The sequence below is a fragment of the Cheilinus undulatus genome, linkage group 22 (genome assembly GCF_018320785.1).
Source record: "Cheilinus undulatus linkage group 22, ASM1832078v1, whole genome shotgun sequence".
NCBI lineage: Eukaryota > Metazoa > Chordata > Actinopteri > Labriformes > Labridae > Cheilinus > Cheilinus undulatus.
In genome coordinates, this window is record NC_054886.1 from 20,031,262 (window position 1) to 20,053,018 (window position 21,757).

Here is a 21,757-nt window from a genome sequence, read left to right on the forward strand (position 1 = left end):
GCAGATTGAAATGGAAGTTAAGACAAGTGAATCTTAGATTCTTTAATTGACATTGCTATTTAACAGAGTCTCTAATTGTCTGCCATATCAGTCAGCTTGTCAGTCCTGTGGCCTTATATACTGTGCGATTGCCAGTGGCTGTAAGCAGGGCATGGACATTATGGTAACACTTTCTCTCAACAGATGTCTAAATGTTTAATGTGCATTGAGTGACATTCCGCCCTCGCTGTGTCATTAGCTTCTCTCTCTAATCAAGCCCTTTCACTCCAATAGAGAGGCGGAGATAACTGTGTTATAATGAGAACACCCACATTCTGGCTGCTTGAATGACTCATGTTTTGTGCCTCTCTGGTCGTATTTGCACCACAGTGTTAGTAAGGTTTGTCATTAAGCGGAAAAAAGGCTACAGGCAGCTTTAATTGTATGAAAAAAAGCTAATGGCTGAAATTGTGGATCTTGGTTACTAATTAAGTGTGCAGGTTTTCTCACAGCCGTGTTGACCAGACCGCCTTAAGAGGATATTGGTTTGATTTAGTTCAGCTGGTCTTAAACTTGCTAAAGGTACAAAGGAGCATATGTGTTAATAACCCTAGCCCTCAGTGTGCATTTGATATCAGTTTGCTAAGTAATAAATAGGAAATGTTCTCTTTTGTCATGTGTCATTAGAAAATTGCCGTAGAAGGTGAAGATTTAAAGTGGAAATTAGAAAATTATAAATTTTTAATTATCATCCATTACTGAAGTTGATTACTCTGAAATTACCCCACTCATTATGTTATAAAAGGGGCCTTGAGGATGGCATTCATATAATAGATTTTATACATTCAGCCTTGTGTGTTTTTGCTGCGACAGCATCATTTTATAGAACCTGATTTATTGGCTGTAATTAGCAATTTTACTGATTAACACGCATTATTTGGCCCTCCAAGGCTTGGCTTTCTATCCATTTATGTGTACAACACATGGGCTTTAATGCCATATTAATATGACTTTAACTTAGCTACACATGATACGCAAATGTAACTTACTGAAGGCACAGCTAATGAAATAGGATCCTGTCCCTTGTTCCTCTGACTTTATCATTTAAACAGCTTGTATCGGCAGCCTTGCAACAACTAGAAGGAAATCATTAACATCCCTGAAAGTATTGTTAGGATTAATTAGTGATTACACTGCTGAACAACACAAACATGCACCTCCAGTGTGCCACAACTAGTACATTAAAACATACTGCTATAGCACTTTACATCTTACCTGCCATGCAGGTCTGCCCACAGAAATGGCTGGGCCTCTGAAAACCCTAGAGAATGGGCCATCCCCAGTTGTGATTTATTGATATCAATGCATGTGTTGGATCAATAGCATCAGCGATACCATGTGTCCCTTCTAACAGTTACCTAATTTTGGAGCGGAAAAGTTATTTTTTTTTGAGTTTTGATGTTGAAATTACTTATTTTTGACCATTTTTGTCACTTTTTAACCACCTTCAATCAATATTTCTTCCCAGTTTTGCCACTTTTCACTCATTCTTGCTTCTTTTAATCCAATATTGCCAAATTTGAACCCCCTTTCACAACTGTTCTATCCATTTTTGCCAGTTCCAACCCAGATTAAACTAATTTAGCCACTTTTCATTAATTCTTTCCCCTTTTAATCTATTCTTGCCACTTTTAACCCTTTTGCACCACTTCGTCTGTCTAGTTTTGCCAGTTTTAACCCACATTTAACCAGTTTTGCCAGTTTTCACTAATTCTTGCCTCTTCTAACCCATTCGTACCAATTTTTCTACTTTCACCAGTATTTCCATCTATTTTTTCCACTTTTAATCCAATTTTTACCACTATTTCTGTCCATTTTTACCACTTTTAACCAACATACAACCAACTTTGCCTCTTTTCACTCTTTCTTGCCTCTTTTAACCCATTTTTGCCACTTCTAACCCCTTTTCACCACTATTTCCTACAATTTTTTTTCCACTTTTTAACCCCTTATCACCACTATTTTTGTCAATTTTTGCCACTTTCAATCCACATCTAACCAATTTTGCCACTTTTTCATTTCTTCTTTTAACTCCTTTTTGCCACTTGCAACCATATTTACCCCTTTTATGCCATTTTTGCCTCTTTTCACAATTGTTTTATTCTTTTATATTAAAGTTCACTCTGTTTTTTTCTACTTTATTTTCTGGCTTCCTGACGTGCACATCATGCATTAGCTATGGAGTCTTTCCTAATTTCTTAGTTCAATGTACCCATCCACACCGTTAATGTTACCAAGAAAAGGTAGTTCTGTTTAAGAAAACTGGTTGTCATTCATAAAAAAAGGCTTTGTTATATTACAGCATAAATACATCAATACATTTTGTTGCTTTGATAAGAGTGATTTTTATTCAGGAAAAAATTGTTATCACAGCTTTACTTCAGACTGGACCATGATTTTGCTGGCCTCCATGGTTTCCCAATTTGGCTGGGCCCCTGAAAGCCCTCCCCTTTATCCGCCCTTATGGGTGGTGAATGTTTAAACCTTGAATGCTTCTAATTGGCTGACAAAATTGTATTGCATTACAACATAAGGACAAAGAAGAATGAGTGACAGAAAACATTTAAACTGTTTTGCTGTTCTTCATTTCTGTAATCTTTTCATAGCTCTGTAAACAACAGTTCTGAAGTTTTTTTTTTGCAGTAGAAAGCTGTTCAAAGGTTGATTACCAGAGTAAGCCACATAAATAGATGTATTTAATTGTATCCACATTAAAGAGGCCATTTTGACTGCAATGTTACACACAAACGTTTTAACATGTCATACCACTCAGGAAAATACCATGTAGTCTCTGATTGCTGTTGCATGTATTTAAAGGGTTTCTGAGGCAGTAGTAAAAAATTGGCCACCATACATATTATATTTCTCCCAGGACTGAAAATGAATGATGGATTGAAATCCAATGTTGCAGTGCAAATAGTATTAAATGTACCAGCCTTTGTTTATTTTATGTGATCGTCTGTAAGGTCAAAAAAACAAAGCCATCATCAAGATTACCTGGGTTAAAATGCAAATGCTTCAAGATCAGATGTCTTAAATAAATCATGATGCAGAGTGCAAAGAGGATGACATGAGCAAATAGCAAATATTCAGCTATAACATTTGAGAGATCATACAAAATTCAACACTGTACTGAAGCAGTAGAAATAATCTTTCAACCTGTGTCACCTTTGAAAGTTTTCATTTCTTTAAGACTACGTCTGAGTTTCAACAGGGCAAAAGTAGATTACAGTCAAGCAGGCCTGCCCACATGAAGTGCCCAAGCCCTAATGGGTCCAGTTAAAGGCCCCTTCCTTGAGTTTCCCAGTTATTAACTTTATTCCAGTATTAATCATAATCAGGACTGGGCATGTGCTCATACACACAGAGAAACCTGGTTAATGTTATCCCTGTAAGCATGGTAAACACAGTGTTCCAGTTTCTGAGCGCTACATTTTAAATGGGCAGGTGACAGTAATGTTAATTTTTTACATCACGAATTGCAGCATTTTTTAAATCTGAGAAAAGAGGACAACACTGTGACGTATAGCAGGCTTAGCATATAAATATAAAGTATATATAAAGTTGCAGTTAATGATGCAACAACCTAATTAATAGAGATAAAAAAAAACGCTTATAATAATTAAACATGTTCTCACCTCCACTGGTGCCAGCCTGTTACTGTCACTGCCACTGCGTAGGAAGTCACTGGTGGCGTCCTTTGGCCTGTTCACCACAGTCTTGAATAGGTCAGCTGTTTGTTTTACAGTTCTACTTTGTGCATGCCGTCTGCAAATGTCAGAAAATAAGGTAAGGCGAGTACTTGCCACAGTATCTTGTTTTCTTTCAGTGTTCTTTAGGAAGCAGAATAGGGTTTCTCAAAAATGGGATAAGTGCTCATTCTGGTTTCTGAAAACGGGGTAAATGCTTAAACAAAACATAAAGCAGGAGATGTAAACACACTCAAAGTGGGCCTCAATAGCTGTCATCTGAGATCGGTTTCACTGTTCACTGCATCACTAATGATGAATTTACCTTCACACTCTCCCCCTAATACCGCTCGGTCCAATAATTTTTCTCATGGTCTATTAACATAATATTCACCCACCTTTAGGCCACTGTTAAATCCACTTCTATCAGTTTGATTTAGAATGAAGGAAGCAAAATAACAAAACCCAGATTTTCAGCCTCACGTTGCTGTGCATAGTGCAAGCACTACCAATTTACCTGAACACACCCAACTCAATTTGATATATCACTTTGTGCTGTAATGCACTGTAACATGCTATAAATCAGAACACCTTTGTGGGCCATCTGCACTCCAAACACATTTATTTTGCTCCCAACCCACAGAAGATGCATTGCGATTTGATTTTTTTCTTGTAAACCACAACAAATCCCCAGGAAAATTATCTAGAGTTTTGAGCATCATGCAAAATGAGTTGGCTCAGGCAAACTAAACCTCAAGCAATCTCCTCAGCCCACCCCCTTTATAAGCATAGCTTTTTTCCCCCATATGTTAAATTGACTGGGCTGTGGGCATTCATTCAACTCAGGCGTTTTGTTGGAGTTTGTATATAGTGGGATCCAGACTTGCTTGGCATAGCATACGGCTGCAATACTTAACTAAGAAGGGATGGATTTAACAGCTCAGCTGGTGGCAGGCTACAAAAAGAGAGGGGGGTGGTGGGAATAGGAAGAGGGGAGACTGAGCAGAAATAGTTGGCCAAGCAGAATGGCTGCATTGGGCTGTAGTTAATGACCTCAGAGTGTGTCCTTGTCCCAGGGATAATGTGACCTGCGAGGATACAAATTTAACTAACTCAGCCACCAAGCTCGGCAGAGCGCCTGACCTTTTGCAATAAACACCAGCAAATTCAGAGCAGAAAGGGTGCAAACTGCAGCCAGTCAGCTACTTACCGAGAGAGCATCCCTTCACCGTGTTTGGGGATTAATATGCTTGATGTAGCACACCTGTCATCTCTGGAGGAAATCGATGTGAAGTGAAACTTACTTCGCCTCTCCATGGCTAATAGTCCTCAGCCATGCTATTGGTTCTTTGGCATAGCAGAGCATTGAGCCATATATTAATGTCAGCAGGGCTAATATGTCCAAAATAACAATAGCAACATGCTGATTTTGGAGCCTCAGGTGACATTCAAAAAAGCTTTGGATTAACAGTCTGGTGATTTTGTCCCCAACAGCTTACATTAAACAGTATTTGAACTTCAGTATCAGTATTTGAAATACTGGAGAACAAAGCATTAAGCAAAACAGAAACATTTTTTTCAGGTTTCAGGTGAATGCAGTAGTGCTAGCTAATGCATAATCTAATTTTGATTTTTAGGTTTGTCAGTGTTAATGCATTAACGCAATGATGATTAGTGCATTTACTTTTTTCTTACAATCACAACATGCTACATTGTGCCTTTCAGCATGCTTTGATCAAGCCATCGCAGCATCTCACTGCAGCATCAGTCATAAGCTAGGCTGTCAAATAATTGATTTCAAAATTTTCCCTTTAAGTCACCTTTTAAAATGCCCCTGTTTTGCATTTAACTCTGTTCTTGATTCATTTTGGATTTTTATACTTTTTTAAACTAGGGCAGTTGACTTGTTTGGATACAGACCTGCTTTTATTTTTAAACTCTGGGTAGATCGAAGATTATGATATGAACTTAACCACAGAAAAGGGGACTTGTTATGGATTGAAAAGGAAATAAGGGAACAATACAAAGGCTCTTGACTTGTCCAGTGAGCTGTCTGTGAGTGTTTTTATGTGAAATGTGACATTTGACTTATCGCTGTATTACTTAATATTATTACTGTAGCTGCAGGGAGATGTTTCAGTGGCTTAACCAAAGTGTGCTTTAAGGGACAATATAGCATCAAATGATCTTGATTAAAAAAGTTAATGGACCTTAATTAAGTGTGGTTAATGCATTAATGCTGACAGACCTAAAAAAAACAGTTCACCACTGTGCCTTAATGTCAGGTTTTGCTTTAAAAAACTCACAGACAACTCAATGGACAAGTCAGAAGTCATCTTCACCTTGTGATGTCAAACATTAACTCTTTAACTCATCACTTATTTACCTTTTCAATCTTTAACAAGTTTCTTTTCTGTGATTACCTTCATATCATAATCTTAGATCTACTGCAAGTTCCTTATTCCTGGTTTTCTTCCAGAATAAAAGCAGGCCTGTATCCAAACAGGAAGACAGTAACACTTATTTTAAGAGTACAAAAAAAATCACAGTGAAACAACACAGTTTTAAATACAAAAAGTGGAATTTAAAAATGGGAGTCGTTGCAGTTAAGTACAAAAATTCTGAGGGGAATCATTTTAAATTTTTTAATCACTTGACAGCCCAGTTATTTTTGATTCTGAACATAGGATTGTTTAAAGATTGGCTTTGTAATTTCACTAGATGAAAAGTACTTAAATGATTAAGGTTATATTATTACTATTCTAAATGTATAAGTGGAGGTGATTATTGTAAGGTTATTTATTGCTATTTTTAACCTAAAGCACCAATGTGTTGAATTTTTGCACATTTTGCTGCCCAAGCTCCCCTATAACTCACCTCCCTGGTCTGTGTTGCACACCATCCCAGAATGTTTATCTAGTAGTTTCCTGAGCAAACAAGAAAGGACACTTTTTAACAGCTTTTCACCTTTGTGATGTGAAATTCATCCATGATGTTTTTTTTTTTAATCTCAGTGGTTAAATAACATTTCCTGCTTAAGATTTTACCCCCACATTTGGCAGTTTACCACAGGCCATCCTGACTCTGTTCACTGTCCAGTCCTCTCAAAAAACCCCACTAAAACCATTTCCTGTTTTTTCTTGATTCCTTCTTTGTTAGCATGTTTGTATCTCATTTATCCTCAAATAATGACCAATATTTTTCTTAAAGCATCCGTCTTTAGTTTCCATTTTCATAACTTTTTGGCCTTAATGACTGTAGAAAAAACATAACTCTCTTTATCTAACAGTTTTTAAGTCACTGGCTTCTAAGCCAAAGTCTGTCTTTGTAATTTGATATTAAAAGGTGTGGGGTTAAATGTTTTCTGCTTGTAAACCTTTCTGGATCATAAGTTACCCAGTTGTTGTTTTTTGATACTGCTTTCAGCTGACTGCAGGAACATGGCCATGCTGTGACTTCATCACACATCCAGTCCCTTTTTCTGATTTCTGGGGTATGTGATAATTAATATGTGTTATCTCATGCAGCATGGTATGAAAGGATTAGAACACCTGTGAATAACCTTGTAACGCATGCTGTAGTTGTTTTTGCAGTTGCGCTCGGTTTGATGCCTCTTGAATCAAAGGAAATCGCAGCACAAAGAGAGAGCTGAAATTAAATGTGCTCTCACAGAAACGCATAGAAACGCTGGAAAGTAGGCTTAGGTGGCCTTTATCATGATTTAAATTTTGTCCCAGATTCACGCCCACGCTCTCCTCTGGAGTTTGTTTTGTTGCCATGTGGATAAGCTTGGATACAAAAGCACTGTGGAATCAGCAATAAGGAGATAAGTGCAGAGACAGATTGTGATATTGGCTTGATTTGAACACGTTTGATCTGTTGCTTTCTTTTCTTGTTGAGCTTCTTTTTCATAACGACAGTTGTCAAAAACAAACATGGTCCGAAGAGAAAAGTGCCTTTAGAAGTGCTACTTATTTTCTGATTTCCTGTCTATTTTTTAACTTTTTTTTTCTTTTCTTCAGACAGTCTATGACTCACACTTTACTTCAGACAGAAAGTGCACCTCCTTATTGTAGTCTTTCAGGTGACATCAATTGAATCTCTCTTTCTGTTTTCTCTTCAGGCAGGACCATCATTTTGTCGACACATCATATGGATGAGGCAGACATTTTGGGCGATCGTATTGCTATCATCTCCCAAGGCAAGATGCGCTGCTGTGGCTCCTCACTCTTCCTTAAGAAATGTTTTGGCAGCGGCTACTATCTCACACTGGTCCGAGATGGGACTGAAAAGATGACGGCTCAGCGTAACGGTATCATACAGAGTCAGGCCAAAGAGGTATGAACAACCAGTATGCAATTTGTGGTTTCTTTTAAGGCCTTTAAGCTCAATTTAAAATGAAAGCTTAAGCATTTATGCCTCGCAGGCAACAAGTGTTATTCAGCAGGCAGGTTGACACCTGCTCTCTTAAACCATGTGTTTTTTTTCAACCAAATAATGTTGGGGTTTTAATGCTAGATTTTGGTTATTATCAAAATATCAATTATTATTATTACAATTGTTAATATAAATAAATAAATACAGTTATTAATCAAGATTAATAATTAACAAGCCACGATGATGGAGACAGTGAACAACAGAAAAGAAGCAAAAGTCTTAGAGTTTGGATTTAAAAAATAATAATATTGTTATTTGAAAAATGAAGATATTTAAATGAATTGAAGGTATGAGAATGAGCACTGACCCTCTCACAGGGCTTTACACTAATTTTTTTCCCAAGGAGCACATGTGCTCCTAAGTTGAAAAGTTAGGAGCACGTAAAGAAATTTAGGGGCACTATGAAAATTGATCGAATAATGTGTTTTCTGTAATAAACGTGATGCAAATAGGCATTTTCCAGCAAAATTATTTAATGAATTTGTATGCAAAATGTATAGAAAGGTAAATCACCAAGTTTTGAAAAAGTGTTGCAAAGTAATTTTGTCTTAAATGTTATTAATTTTTGTACTTTAAATTTACTTTAAATTTGGCAACTTCAGTTGGAGTCGGTCTAAGTGACTAATGGGTTTCATTTTTGCGTGTTTTGTATAGTCCGAGGGACTCGGTCCGTTTTGGAACGGAAAGAAACATTGTTTCAACACAGTTGCACTTTCCTTTGGTTTGGTTTGCATTCACACTGCTCTTGGCCAAACGGACCAGACAGTCTGAACACCTACAACCTCTGCCCGTTAGGGGTGCTGTTGTGATAAACAAACGGCTATTATATATGTGCTTTATATGTGCCATTATGACAAGTGATTACCATGATGATCAGTGAAAAAAAGATAGATGTATTCATTTCCATATTTAATGGCATGGCTTTAAGTGAAATTGACATTTTAATGCTTTCGAAAATAAGATTAATATTTCATTTTTTCACATTTATCTGCTCGTAATGTCTAGAACCAGCTGCCTGCTACCTGATAAGCTGAATTGCAGGTGACTCCACCAGACAGCTCGATTCAAGCTGCAACTCTCACCAGCGACGTTCTAAAATCGTCTTGTTGAGTTGCAAGTCTTTGGTCTGAACTGGGCTTAAGAGGTTCCAGATTATTGGCTTGTTGTCATCATGCTTTCACCAAACATTATTATTGTAGCAACAGTGGATAAGGATTGGCTATTAGTGATGTAAAAGTGCCCACTCTAATCACACACCAAAAGAAGCCAATAATTCTATCTGCTCCTTCCATTTAAGGCTGAAAAAAGCCTACTAGAATTAACACTTGCAATAAGGTTTGTAAGATCTGTAAAGTCTGGTTTATTTTCAAAAACAGTTCTGTAATTAAGTAAAACACGTAAGCCATTCAGAACCATTCCTCTCAAGTGCTGGCTGTTGAAACACCAAACACTGTCTGAGAGATGCCATTTTACTCTGATAAACACCAATATGATGGTTAGGGCCTTTTAATGGCTATACAGTTACTCTTCTTTAATCCTCTTAAAACCACTTTATTTAATTCAACAGCTGCAAATGGAATCATGGGATCATTTTTTTGTGTCAGTTTATTTGACACACCTCTAGTCTATTATTCAACACGGCCTCTTCTTACTCTCCTCAGTGCTCCCTCTCTCTCCTGCCACCCTCCCCCTATAATGATCTGTGTTTAGTCTCTCCCAGCATGAGAATTGGCAAACGCCTACGTGCTGGATGATACTAATTGTCACCGGGGAGAGGGGTGATTCTCGCATTTGCTCGCCAATGGTGCCTCGCACACTTAGTTTTAATCAATAGGAGCAAATGAACAAGATGCACTGATGCCAGCAGGGCTCGAGCAATTACCATTAGTCTGCAAGCTCTTTGAGGTGAGCAGAGTCATTTGTTCGAAATAAATAAATAAACATGCAAACACCTTTGTGGGCTCGGCAGAACGGCTACCTCTCCATGATGACGACTTTGTAATTCAAAGGAAGATTTTGCAATTACACAGCCGATATAACTCGGAAGTGGAGCTAGGAAAAGTTTGATCATCCTCATCTCATTCATAGTGATTAAAATTTAGTTGATAAATGGGAATGCAGTGAGGTTTATTCATCCTTTTATGAAATTAGAATATAAACTTTGTTTGTGTGCATTGAAAAGACTGTGACTTCATGTTACATTGAAGGTCGACCTCATTACTTGTCGACTCATGCATACAATTAAATAGAAGTTTGTGGATGGCATCCATTATTTCATTAATGTCAGACAGCATTTAAACAGTGAGACTTACTGAAGACTGTGTAATCCTCTTTTTTTTAACAGGAGAAAGATGTTCCTTTGAGGGGAAGCAGCCCGGATGATGGGTTTGGCAGCCAGGGTTCAGACGTTTCAGACCCTTCAGGTAAAAGAACCCTTCTAACCTCCCCTGTTGTATATAAATTATATTCAGAAATTAAAATCTCCAAGTCACTAATACAACACTGACAAACTTTTTAAACATCTAAGTTCTTTAACAAAGAGAGGTATTTAAATTTCACACCATTAGAGTCTGGGAACCATTCCAAAACAGGCAAACAATTTTCATAACACTCAAAATAGCATTATCTATGTATGCTAATATCCATTTGCTCATAGATTTTTCCATACTACAAGGAGCCTTGAGATGCTGTTAAAATATTCAATCTCTGGTTAGTGCATTTTTAAACGTCTTAGTTAAATGAAAGATCACTAAAGGGATGGCTGGATTGGTAGGTGATGAAACGATGAAAGTACAGTAAAGATGAAATGGAATTACATATTGGTAGTTGTATTGTGAAACATAATGTGTTAAAAAGTATGACAGATCTGCAGATTGAAAATAGCAAAGCTAGAAGCTCCTAACAAAGGAGTGATGTGTTGTAGAGGAACATTTTACTGATTTATGACTTCTTAGGAGTTGGGCTTTCTCCCAAGCATGAGCTGTATGTTCATGGGTCATTTATACAATTGAGAGGCCCATCCTCAGTTGCATTTACACTCTTTGTTAGGTAGTATCTTTATTAAAAGGCTGAAATTTCACAACTCTAATTTATAGCAGAAGACGTGGTCCCTCAAATTCGATCTAAAATTTTGTCAGAACCCATGTTTATTTTTGAATATATCTACATTCTCTCACCCTCTCCCCTTCTGGAAATTCATGGCAGGAAATAAAACTGAAACTTAAGTTTTAGTCCAGAAAAAGAACTCGTAACTAGCCTATATGTAACTGCTTCAGCTTTTTCCAAACAGCCATGGTGCAAGGAACAGTTACTCGCACATCTGACTGACAGACCGCATCCTGAGAGTCAAACCAGACACACCACAGTTAACAGAGCTGACTTTGTTGCATGACCGTGCGTCACAGAGAGTGCGGCAGAAGCAGAAATAGCCCTGATGTTATCCTGCCCTTGCATTGTTTCACAAAGTTATTAACAAGCATCTCCACCTCTCGCTTGGACGAATGCATTTCAACCAAACAAGACCAATGGCATATGGTCTTTAAGTTCCTATAAGGTACTTTTCTGTTAGTCTTGCTTTTGGCACCCCTTGTGGACAAAATGATGCTCACTGTTAGTTCATGCAGAACATGGTAGTTATACGCCCTGCTAACCCTGCCAAGCCGGCGCTGGGGCTCTGTTTGTTTTTGGGTTTCTAGCTATGCGCTTCCTGAAGAGTCAAAGCATGCTGCTTGACTAATCCAGGGGGCAACTTTTGAGCAGAGCCTTTTCCACCAAGTAAGACTGTACATCCATATTGCAATAAAATGGTAAAATGAATGTCGAGAGTGTTCCTAACTGAATATTAACTTTTTGCAGATCTTGCCTGTCACATGTTTTGGCAGCTTTTCTTCTTAAAAGTATTTTTCTGCTATATTTCAAAGGCTAAACCTACAACTCACCACAACTTCACTGAAACCTTTTTTGAGGTAAATGTAGTAAGACTGTTTTGTCAGGAAGCAGTTAGTTGCCTTGTCTGACACCTACCCCACAGCAGTGTTAATGAGTGTTAAAAACAATTACACAGAAATTACGACTCTTGTAACAGCTAATGGTCATCTAGAGGCACGAGTAGAGGTAGGCAGTAAACTGGTATTAATACAGTCACCAGTAAAATTTTTGTCACGGAATGGATTTTTGCGACACCGCCATCACCAGTTTGAATGCCTATGTTGTAGGCATGAAATTAAGCACGATAAGCAGGCAAAAACATGTGTTCTCTCCTCTCAAAGTTTGACGGCTGTACTGCAACCAAGTCAGTGTGCTGTCTCTGTCAGCCTGCCTGGGGCTTTAACACAAGCTAAGTGCTGCTTTGGCTGGTCTCAGAGCCCAGCGCTGCAGCTCTTCCTCTTACAACAGCTTAAACAACAGTTTAAAGGTCTGTTTTAACTTTTGACTTTCTTTTCTAAGTCCACAGTGAGTCAAAGATCCAGGCTGCGATGTTAGATGAAGTCAAAAAAGCTTCTGTAAACTAGCTGCAAAAACTCTCCGGTATGGCAGCCAACGCTAAGCTAACTCAATGCTAAACACACCTATTCCGTCAAGCCCTTCACAATAAAAGTCCACAGCTGTTATTTTTCTGAGACGCTTTTATTGTGAACGCCTTCACTAGGAAACATGTTCAAGTCATTAGCAGCTTAACACACCTCATCAGGATAGAGATGAAATGTGAAACTTGGAGTGTAGTTAGCAAGAAGTAAACCTAGAGAGACTTGAATTTTTTTTTTTTCTGTGTTCCTAGACATAAATTGAGTATGCCATCAAAGGCTTGTTTTAAGGGGAGAAGGGGGTTAATAACACTTGAATTAAATTCAGGATTTAAAAGCATTATCTCTTTCTATTTCATAACTAGTTTAGAAACTCCTTGCTGGAGCTTAAAGAGTGGTTTGCAATATTTATGTCATATTTGCCATGTTCACTATCTGCAGAAACCTAATACTAATCTGAAAAGCGTTGTATAGAATAGAAATGAATCAGTGCTAACAAATGCATACACTTTCGTCAGCCTGAAATGTTTTATGCCAAACACCAATCACTCTGTGATCAATGCATTTTATCTCACATTTTACATAATGCTTTGATATCCACTTGTCATAAGATTTGATCATTTATAGACATCTGAATAATTCATCAGATCCCCATACAAGATATCAAACAGCTAGTTAAAAGAGAGTGATGAATTAACAGCTCTGTCCAAACTGACACAGATTCAACTGTAGATCTGATGTGTTTTGATCATTTCAATTCTTGATCTTATAAACAAAAGCACTCATACAAAACAGGATGTGAGGGAAAACTCTGGTAGGATCCAGTTTGTTTTGTGTATCTTCAAAATAAACATAAATGTTGTGGTTAAATACAAGACAGCATTATATCATTAAAGTAACCACATTTTCACTGGTGACAGCACATTCCTCTTTATTACCAGACACACCAGCAAACAGGAACACACACATTTTCACAAATAATTCAGTGTGATGTGTGAAGCCGATCTCTTTACTTCTTCATAAAGCAGTGAGCGGCTGGTTGTTAAGCCGCAGTAATTATGTATGAGAGGTTTTGGATCAATAATGGATGCCATGTGTTCTGCAACACTGTCCTGATTGATTCTCAGAGAGACCCAGCTTCAGGATGGATGAGGCAGGAGAATTATGTCCACTGATCTGTTTCAGTGTGTTTAAAGGTCACTGCATTAGGTATGTTGTGATCTAAATTCATTATGCTGCTGGTTTTCAATATTTTACTTTGCTAGGATATTCAAGTAAAGATCCTTTTGGATCAACCAGGGTTGGATGATATGGACCCAAATGAATCTTATGTCACCATATTTCTAGGAAATTTGTGAGAATGCTACATATGACAATATAGAGAATATAAACTAAATGTTTTATCGGTGATTGAACTAAATGAAGAGCATTTTCCATCCCTCTTTTCTAATGATCTACTGTCAGTGATAAAATACTACCAACCTCAAAGTGCAAAGCTATTGCCAAAAGGGGGCAGCAGCTGTATTGTGTTTTGTTCAATGTTCCACCTCTTATAGCTAGATCACTTCCACACTACTGAAAGAGCTCTCTTTCAAAATAGATTAGCTGCTGCTCTCACTGCCAGACCTGTTTGGGCTTGTGCTGTTCTTGTATATCTATCATGCAAGGGAATGCAAATGTGTCATACATCATTGCTTTGCCCAGGTTAACTCTTTGACTTACTGGCCACATTGGCTGAGAGATGAAAAAAATCCACCAGCAAAATAATGGAGCTCAGCGGCAAGCTGACCCCAATTATTACCTCCCATCTCTCACAGCTCTTTCTCTCAATCAAGTGATCCATTCAAATATGACTTACTTCTCACTAATCCCTGCTTGGATTAATACTGATGCGCCACGCTGCTGCTGCTGGCAAAGCTTAACCACCTCCACCCCAGCCTCCTCCCTAATAGCATAAAACTTGTTTCACCCTCGTATTGAGAGTCATGCTACTATGTTTTAATTGCGTTTTAAGTAATATTATTATATTCAGTACAGTATTATATTCAGACTGTAGCATCAGGCTGTAACATAATAAAATTGATAAATTGAAGGGCATCTGAAAAATGTTTGAATGCACTGTAATGTAAATTTTATTCATGTCCAAAATTTGTTAGTTTGGTTGCAAGTTTGTGTCTGCAATTTCTCCATTTTTCATTTGAGTTCTATGGGCCTTTTTTAGCAATCATGTCTGGTGTCTGAAACAATCTTTTGATTACCTTCCACTGAAACTTCCTCTCTGTATTTGACCTGACTGTGCTTCAGTATATAATTCCTTCCATTTCTCTTCTGGTGTATCTAAATTCTCTTCAGTTTTTCACTTCCTTTTTTAATGAAATTGATTATTTCAAATCATGCTGGTAAATGCATGAAAAGGATTCTGTCACGCCCATCACCTCTTTATACTTTTGTTTTAAAGAAATTCAGTTAAAAGACTCCAAAACTCCTGTCCATTCTTTATATTCAATAAGGATTATCTACATCAATGATCAGTAACAGATCCTGGCAGGAGTGAAGAGGAGTATGTTTGCAGGCTTTTACTAGGAGGACTTCCTCAGGGTCCGGCTCCTCTACACGTCCTATCCAGCGTGACCCCTGCAGTCTAAATCCTGGGTCTTTGTTTGATCTCTACTAGAACCAGAGTTTAAATTTATGATGGTCAGAGGAGTTCCTCAGGGTTTTGCTCCTCTGCAGCTTCTACTCAGGCTGTAAAATCCTTTATTTAGCTAATAGCTGTTTGTGCTGGTGTTGTTTAAAGCAACCCATTTGACACTTTTATTATCCTACATATTGTCAACAGAACATAATTTTTGATATTAGACAACTTAAAAATGCTGTTGTGTAATAAAGAAAACTATTATGCATCCAGTAGGGTTGGTTTGTGTTTTTGAATCCTCCGTCTACTCCATCCTTATAAAGAACAGCTTCCTTGAAATAGATTAAGTTGACCCAAAGTGGAGATAGATACATGTCTTTTTAATACAAAGGTCAGTGGTTTGTGTGCTTATATTGTGAGTGATTTTTCGTCTTTCTGCCTGGCAGAATTGACGACCGTGGGTCAACTTGTGCGGCGCCACGTTCCTGAGGCGGTTTTCTTGGAGAGCATCGGTCAAGAGATCACCTACATCCTGCCTTATGGTGGAGCCAGAGACGGGACCTTTGCCCAGCTCTTCCAAGAGCTAGACGTGTCCATGGCTGGCCTCGGCCTGACCAGCTATGGCATCTCTGACACCACACTGGAGGAGGTATAGAGAGCGTGGGATTGAAAAGCTAGCCAGAGATACTAGCCCGAGCACATATAGAGGGACAGCCGACATAAACGCAGGAATATAGAAATATGCAGACAGCAGACATTGCCCTTTGTTTTTGTTGCAATTTATATAAATGACACAGTAACACAGTTCTTTTTTATCCTTTCTACAGTGTTTTTATATTCTTCTTTTTTCTGAACTACTTATTTTCTTCCTTTGCTTTGCCAAAAGTGGTTGACAGTTTTCTAATTCCTCTCACAACTCAAAACACATTTGGCAAATCATTTGGCAGATGGAAGATGGCAGCGCTGTCACAAACCACTCTATGTTTTAGCCAGTAGCTCAGATTGAGCACTATTTCACCCTAATTTCAAGCACGGTGACAGGTACATGTTTTTTTTTTTTTTTTCTTTTTTTGTTTTTTTTTTACGTTTGCAGCTTCCAACACCAGTTTTGGAATTTCTTCATCATGTTTTGACATTACTTACTGTTTATCCTTTAAAGCTGTTTCTCCTTCAACTGAACAAGGCACACAGTGTCTTTAGAATTTGGCAAATTTGCACAATTGTATTGAAAAATAAAGCAATGTGCAAGTTATGAATTTTGGATGAACAACAAATTGAGATGGTCTAAATGTGGCCATGTTTAAAACCGGAGCAGCCTCAGAGCAGCAACAATATATCCAAAAAGTCTTTAATCTTTGCTAGATTTACACTGTGCATATTTCAGACACTTTCATCATCGTTATGTCAGAGAGAGCTTCTTTTTTCTTTTGATAAATAACTTATTTTATTAAAAATGGTGCCTTTTTCTGTGTCATACACTTTAGATTAAACATAGGGACTAGTACTTGCATTAGGATGTATTTTCATAAAGGGGTCTAGTTTAATTTCATTGATTTTGTTGGGCTCATGGTAGAGTTTAGAGTCGTGGAAAAAAAACAGACAACAGTATCAAATGTAATCATAACTTTAGAACTTCTTTATTTATTCAAACCATTTTTGAAGTGACTGTTTCATTTTCTGTGCTTTTTGCCAGAGTTTTAAAATTCTCTCCTGAACAGAATAAACCATTGTCATCTGCATATAACACAAACGATAGTAAATTTGAAACTTTACATAGATCTTTTATGTCTTTAGAATGTCATGGAACAGGGCTAAGACATGCCCACTCCCTCCTTCTGCTGTCCCATATCAGCCACAACATCACTCAGTCTGTAGAATCAAAGTAGCTTACCATAAATGAGTGTGAAATGATGATATCAGGGAAAAAATAAGCAGTAACTGTTAATTTTTTGTGGTGCTAACTGATGACACCACATATGTCACAGAGGACCAGATCAGCATGTTGAAACTTTTTGAAGTAATTTGGCTGCAGTAGACAGTTTCAGCCTCTAAAGGGCAGTTGCTGTTCAGATAAAATGTAGATTTTGTATTCTTGGTGCTCAAATGTCAAGATCAAGTTCTACCTTAGCTGATCAACAGCAATACTTAGAGTTATACCCTAAGTTTGGGCCCAGAAAACCAACATTTGCAGGACTCCACATTGAATGTGCACATAATTAGATGAATTGTCAGGATATTGTGAATACTGCTCTCTGATCTGTTAATAGATGCTTAAGCAGTTTAGAACAATTTCTCTTATTTCATATTTGCAGTATGAATTAACAACTCTCCTTTGCTTTGCTTTATTTTCACTGCCCTTACCCAATTCATTTTAAGTTAATTGAATAAGAAAGGGGCAGTTCCTGTGCCTAGGAATCATAAGAAAAAGACATGTTTTTGCAAGAATCTTAACAGCATACCATAAATAAAAGACTTTTGTGCAAAACTGCTAGCGATAGCCAGCTAGCACTAAGGACAGTCAGCAGAATGGAGCATAGCAAACAATTCCTTAAGAACTGGAAATTGTTAAACCAAACTGGTTAAACATTTCTCCATACAGCTGTATCAAAGTGAGAAGTATTCATGGCCTTTTTGTCATTGTTTCAAATACACACAGTCTTACTTCTCCTGAATAAGTGTCTCACCCAGTATGTTTGGCATACATGCTCGTCTTGGCTCATAAAGTTGAGTGACTGTTGGTTAATGCTCTGCGTGTTGCTCCGACATGAATCACACAACCGTGGCCTGCAGGCACAGTAAATAATTCCTTTTGAATTCCTAAAATTCAGACACAACAAGGTCATTTCATCCGCCCATGTCTTCTTTTGATGTCCGACTACACTTGTTGTGCACCACATGCTGGGATTTCTGATAAAAGTTTTTCTGTTATAACATTTACTGTTTTTTAAGGTTATAGAAGGTCAGGCTTACATTTGTAATTTTGAGTGTTTTATGATGGTAGTTCTATTGTGTTTGTTTTTTACACATATATTTCCCCTCAAAAAGCCACATTCAGTAAAATGATGTTTTTTTTAGTCTCTCTCAGACATAGAGCAGATGTTGAAACAAGATTTAACATGCACGGCACAGTGAAATAAGGGGAGGTCACTCAGAAATGTTTCACAAGTATGGAGAGTTATTTATTTTGACATATGGCCTGAATTAATAAACAAAGTCAAAGAGGTTAGTGCTACTTAAGAGGCTGTTTGGCAGGTCCTCAAGTAAAGGTTAGGGTCTCTGTGGAGGCACAACCCTGTTTGATTCCAAGCAGAAGCTTGACAGGGATAAGTTGCTTTTGCATTTAATTTTCCTTTACTTGTTGAGAAAATTTGAGTTTCAGTGCAACAGAAAGAGTTGTTATTGCAGCCTTTATGGCTCACTCCTATAGTATTGATATTTGCATTCATAGTGTTGGTTAGCATGCTTGCAGTAACAGAAATAAGCCCTCTTAAGCCCTCGCTGTATTTATTCTAGTGCTGTCAAACGATTAAAATTTTTAATCAGATTAATCACATGGTTGTTGTGGATTAATTTGGATTAATCGTGATTCAATAACATTAATTTTTATTCTATATTAATTCTAAGCTGGAAGTGCTTTGGTGAAAAGAAAACTCCTTCCTGCAGAATGTGCATAATATTTTATGTCGGTCGACTGTTCCGTCTTGGGGGTTTTTTGTACTCAAATTTCCCATCGAGAGGGCCAGCGTGCTGTTTAGCGTCTTCCATATTGAGTTGGTTGGTCACTATCGAATCAGCGGCCCATTTGCGCATGCGCGGCGGCATGCTCGACGGTAACCCTGCTTGGACAAACTGCCCAAAATGCATTGCCAGAGACCTTCCCGGGATTGTGAGTCATTCTGTGCTGTAGATGGGTTAATTGCATTAAAACTTTTAATCAGATTAATCATGATGATGGATTAACCCACATTAACGCATTAATTTTGACAGCCCTAATTCATTCATTATGTTTGTTTTCACAGATATTTCTGAAAGTGGCTGAAGATACTGAAGTGGACACGGAAATATCCAATAGCGTTCACTGGCTTCAGTCAAACCACAACACTGGTAAAACTTTTATCTGTGTAATACAATGATCTTTTTGGCTTTGACCCCATTTTAAGCCTTTAAAACCTTTTGATTATTATTATTTATGTCTCTCTGGCCAGTGCTGGTGCCAGTGTCTTTCACCTTGCTTCTTTTGACTTCCACTATTCTAATATTTTCTTTGGTAAATTTGTCCTAAAAGTAACTTCCTCTTCCTAATTAAAAAATTATCTTTGTATCCACAGTTTGTTGAACTAGATGCCAACATTAAATTGATTGGACCCAACAGATAAACACTGGCAGTTGATATTGTTGGTATTTTACTGCAAATAGATGATGTTTGTCAACAGGGTCAAAATCTGACCATACCTTTGTTAAACTGATGCATCTGTGCTTCTCTAAAGTATTTTATAGTAGAAAATTGAGGTTAGACAGTCCTGGCTGTTGTGTTTTTTTTTCACTTTATCATAGTTAAGTTACTACTAATAATAATAACTTTATACACACTTTTAAAATACATGGGTTTACAAAGTGCTTTGATGTGCAGAAAAGCAACAAAACCCAAACAAAAGACAAAGAAGACAAAACAAATGACACACGACAACATCAGCAGAATCCAAAACACTTAAAGAATCTCACCAAAAATATGATCAAGATAATAATTCAACAACAAAAAAAATATCAAAAACCCAGACGTCATGTGATGCCATGCAAACAAAGATATCACAGCACATCTATCAGAGTGCAGACATCATAAGATACTACACAACTAAGACATCATAGACATCATCAGGATGCAGGCAAGACATTGACATCAAAGTACCATAGAAGAATTCTACCACTTCAAGCTCTTGCGATTTTAACTAAAAATGCTACTCATTGCCCCTATGCATAGGAGATAAATTACATAACATCACAGTACTACATTGCCTGAATCTCAAAAACACTATTTACTCCCTATCAAATGAATCATGTGTTTTAACGTTTAAAAAAGCCACCGTAACAGTGGTTATTCATCACTGAATACATTTAAGACTCGGTCTACAGTCTAATATACTCTACAGAATAATGTTTTAACCAGTTCTTATCCCACATTATATGACCTCATTGGATTTATCTCCTGCTGCCTTTTACTCATGAATTTTCTTCGAATCTGTCTCGAAGCAGCTTAACTTACCCTTTAATCTAAAAATCTGAATTCCTCCCCTTCTTTAAGCACCTGGGTTTTGTGCTTTTACAGGGAATAATGCAGCATCTTGCAGGGCAGGTAGCTATTCTTATTGTTATTTATAATCCTCAATTGGGTCAGGCCAAAACAACATATCTTATTTGTATTCCCACAGCAACAAAGGAGCTGCCGGTGAGAGACTGCAAGAGAAACTCCCGCGAATTCAAGCGGAACAGCATCGCCAGCGTCCACTCTAAGACAGAGCAAGTCTCTGGAATGACGGGCAAGTCTGTTCAGATGTATCAGCCGGTTATTTTCTCATGAAAGAAGCTCTATTGAACATTTCCTGTTGATAAAGCAGAAAGCTGGCTGATGACTGTTGTTTTATGTTATTTCACATAGAAAAAATGTTAAATCAATGATTATTTCCTCTTGTTTCTCTCTGATTCTTACAGAGTTGAAAGAAAAATTCACAAGCAAAGTTGAAGGTAGGCATTGTATTATTTAAACACTCTCAGTTTTAGTTTTATTATACCAGAGAATGTCTGCCCCCCCATCCCCTTTTATTCTGCAGTTAATAACTTCATTTAGTATTCTTTCAAATGGACTGTTTCACCTCAGTGGCTGTTTTCAAAAGAGGGCATAAACAAGAGCTCTGCCTTCAAATTTCTGCCAGTTCATACAGCTCTATCTAACCTGTCTATTCACCTTTTTCAATTCTGTGCTTCTGAAAGAAATTCACTTTTGTACGTTCTTCTGCATAAAGACGGTTTTCAATCAAAGTATGCTTCGTTATTTTAATAACTACTGTGAAAACAGTCATTTTTGAAACAGTATTCTTTGAAAGTGTGAGTCTCTAAAACAAACATAAACCAAAGGTCAGACTGTTAAATGCTTTTTTCCTCCTGAATCACATTGTGTTACTCTTTTCTGCAGAATTCAAGCTTAACAAAAAGAGGGAGCTCATGAGGTCATGATATTATGACATTTATATTAGAATGCTCTTAAAATTAAGACAAAACTATATAATAATAAATAAACTAGTTTTTTATAACTCTGCGCTGGCAAAAGCAGAATACAGAGGCATTATGTTTCGGGGTTGTTTGTCGATCCGTCCACCCACCCTATATTTTGCAGCATTAATTTTACCCTCTTCGTTTGCAAGCCAGCTTCTAAGCAGGCA

The 21,757-nt window shown here is 37.5% G+C and overlaps 1 protein-coding gene across 2 annotated transcripts in view; it reads left to right on the plus strand.

Annotated features, from left to right (window-relative positions):
• The window catches only part of LOC121504174 (phospholipid-transporting ATPase ABCA1-like), a 269,110-nt gene that overhangs the window by 132,516 nt on the left and 114,837 nt on the right, over window positions 1-21,757 (plus strand). For both annotated transcript variants that reach the window (XM_041778824.1, XM_041778823.1), the window contains 6 exons: window positions 7,852-8,066; window positions 10,510-10,588; window positions 15,770-15,972; window positions 19,343-19,427; window positions 20,750-20,857; window positions 21,030-21,062. In XM_041778824.1, the coding sequence (XP_041634758.1) occupies window positions 7,852-8,066; window positions 10,510-10,588; window positions 15,770-15,972; window positions 19,343-19,427; window positions 20,750-20,857; window positions 21,030-21,062 (723 nt within the window). The remainder of the gene's footprint in view (window positions 1-7,851; window positions 8,067-10,509; window positions 10,589-15,769; window positions 15,973-19,342; window positions 19,428-20,749; window positions 20,858-21,029; window positions 21,063-21,757) is intronic.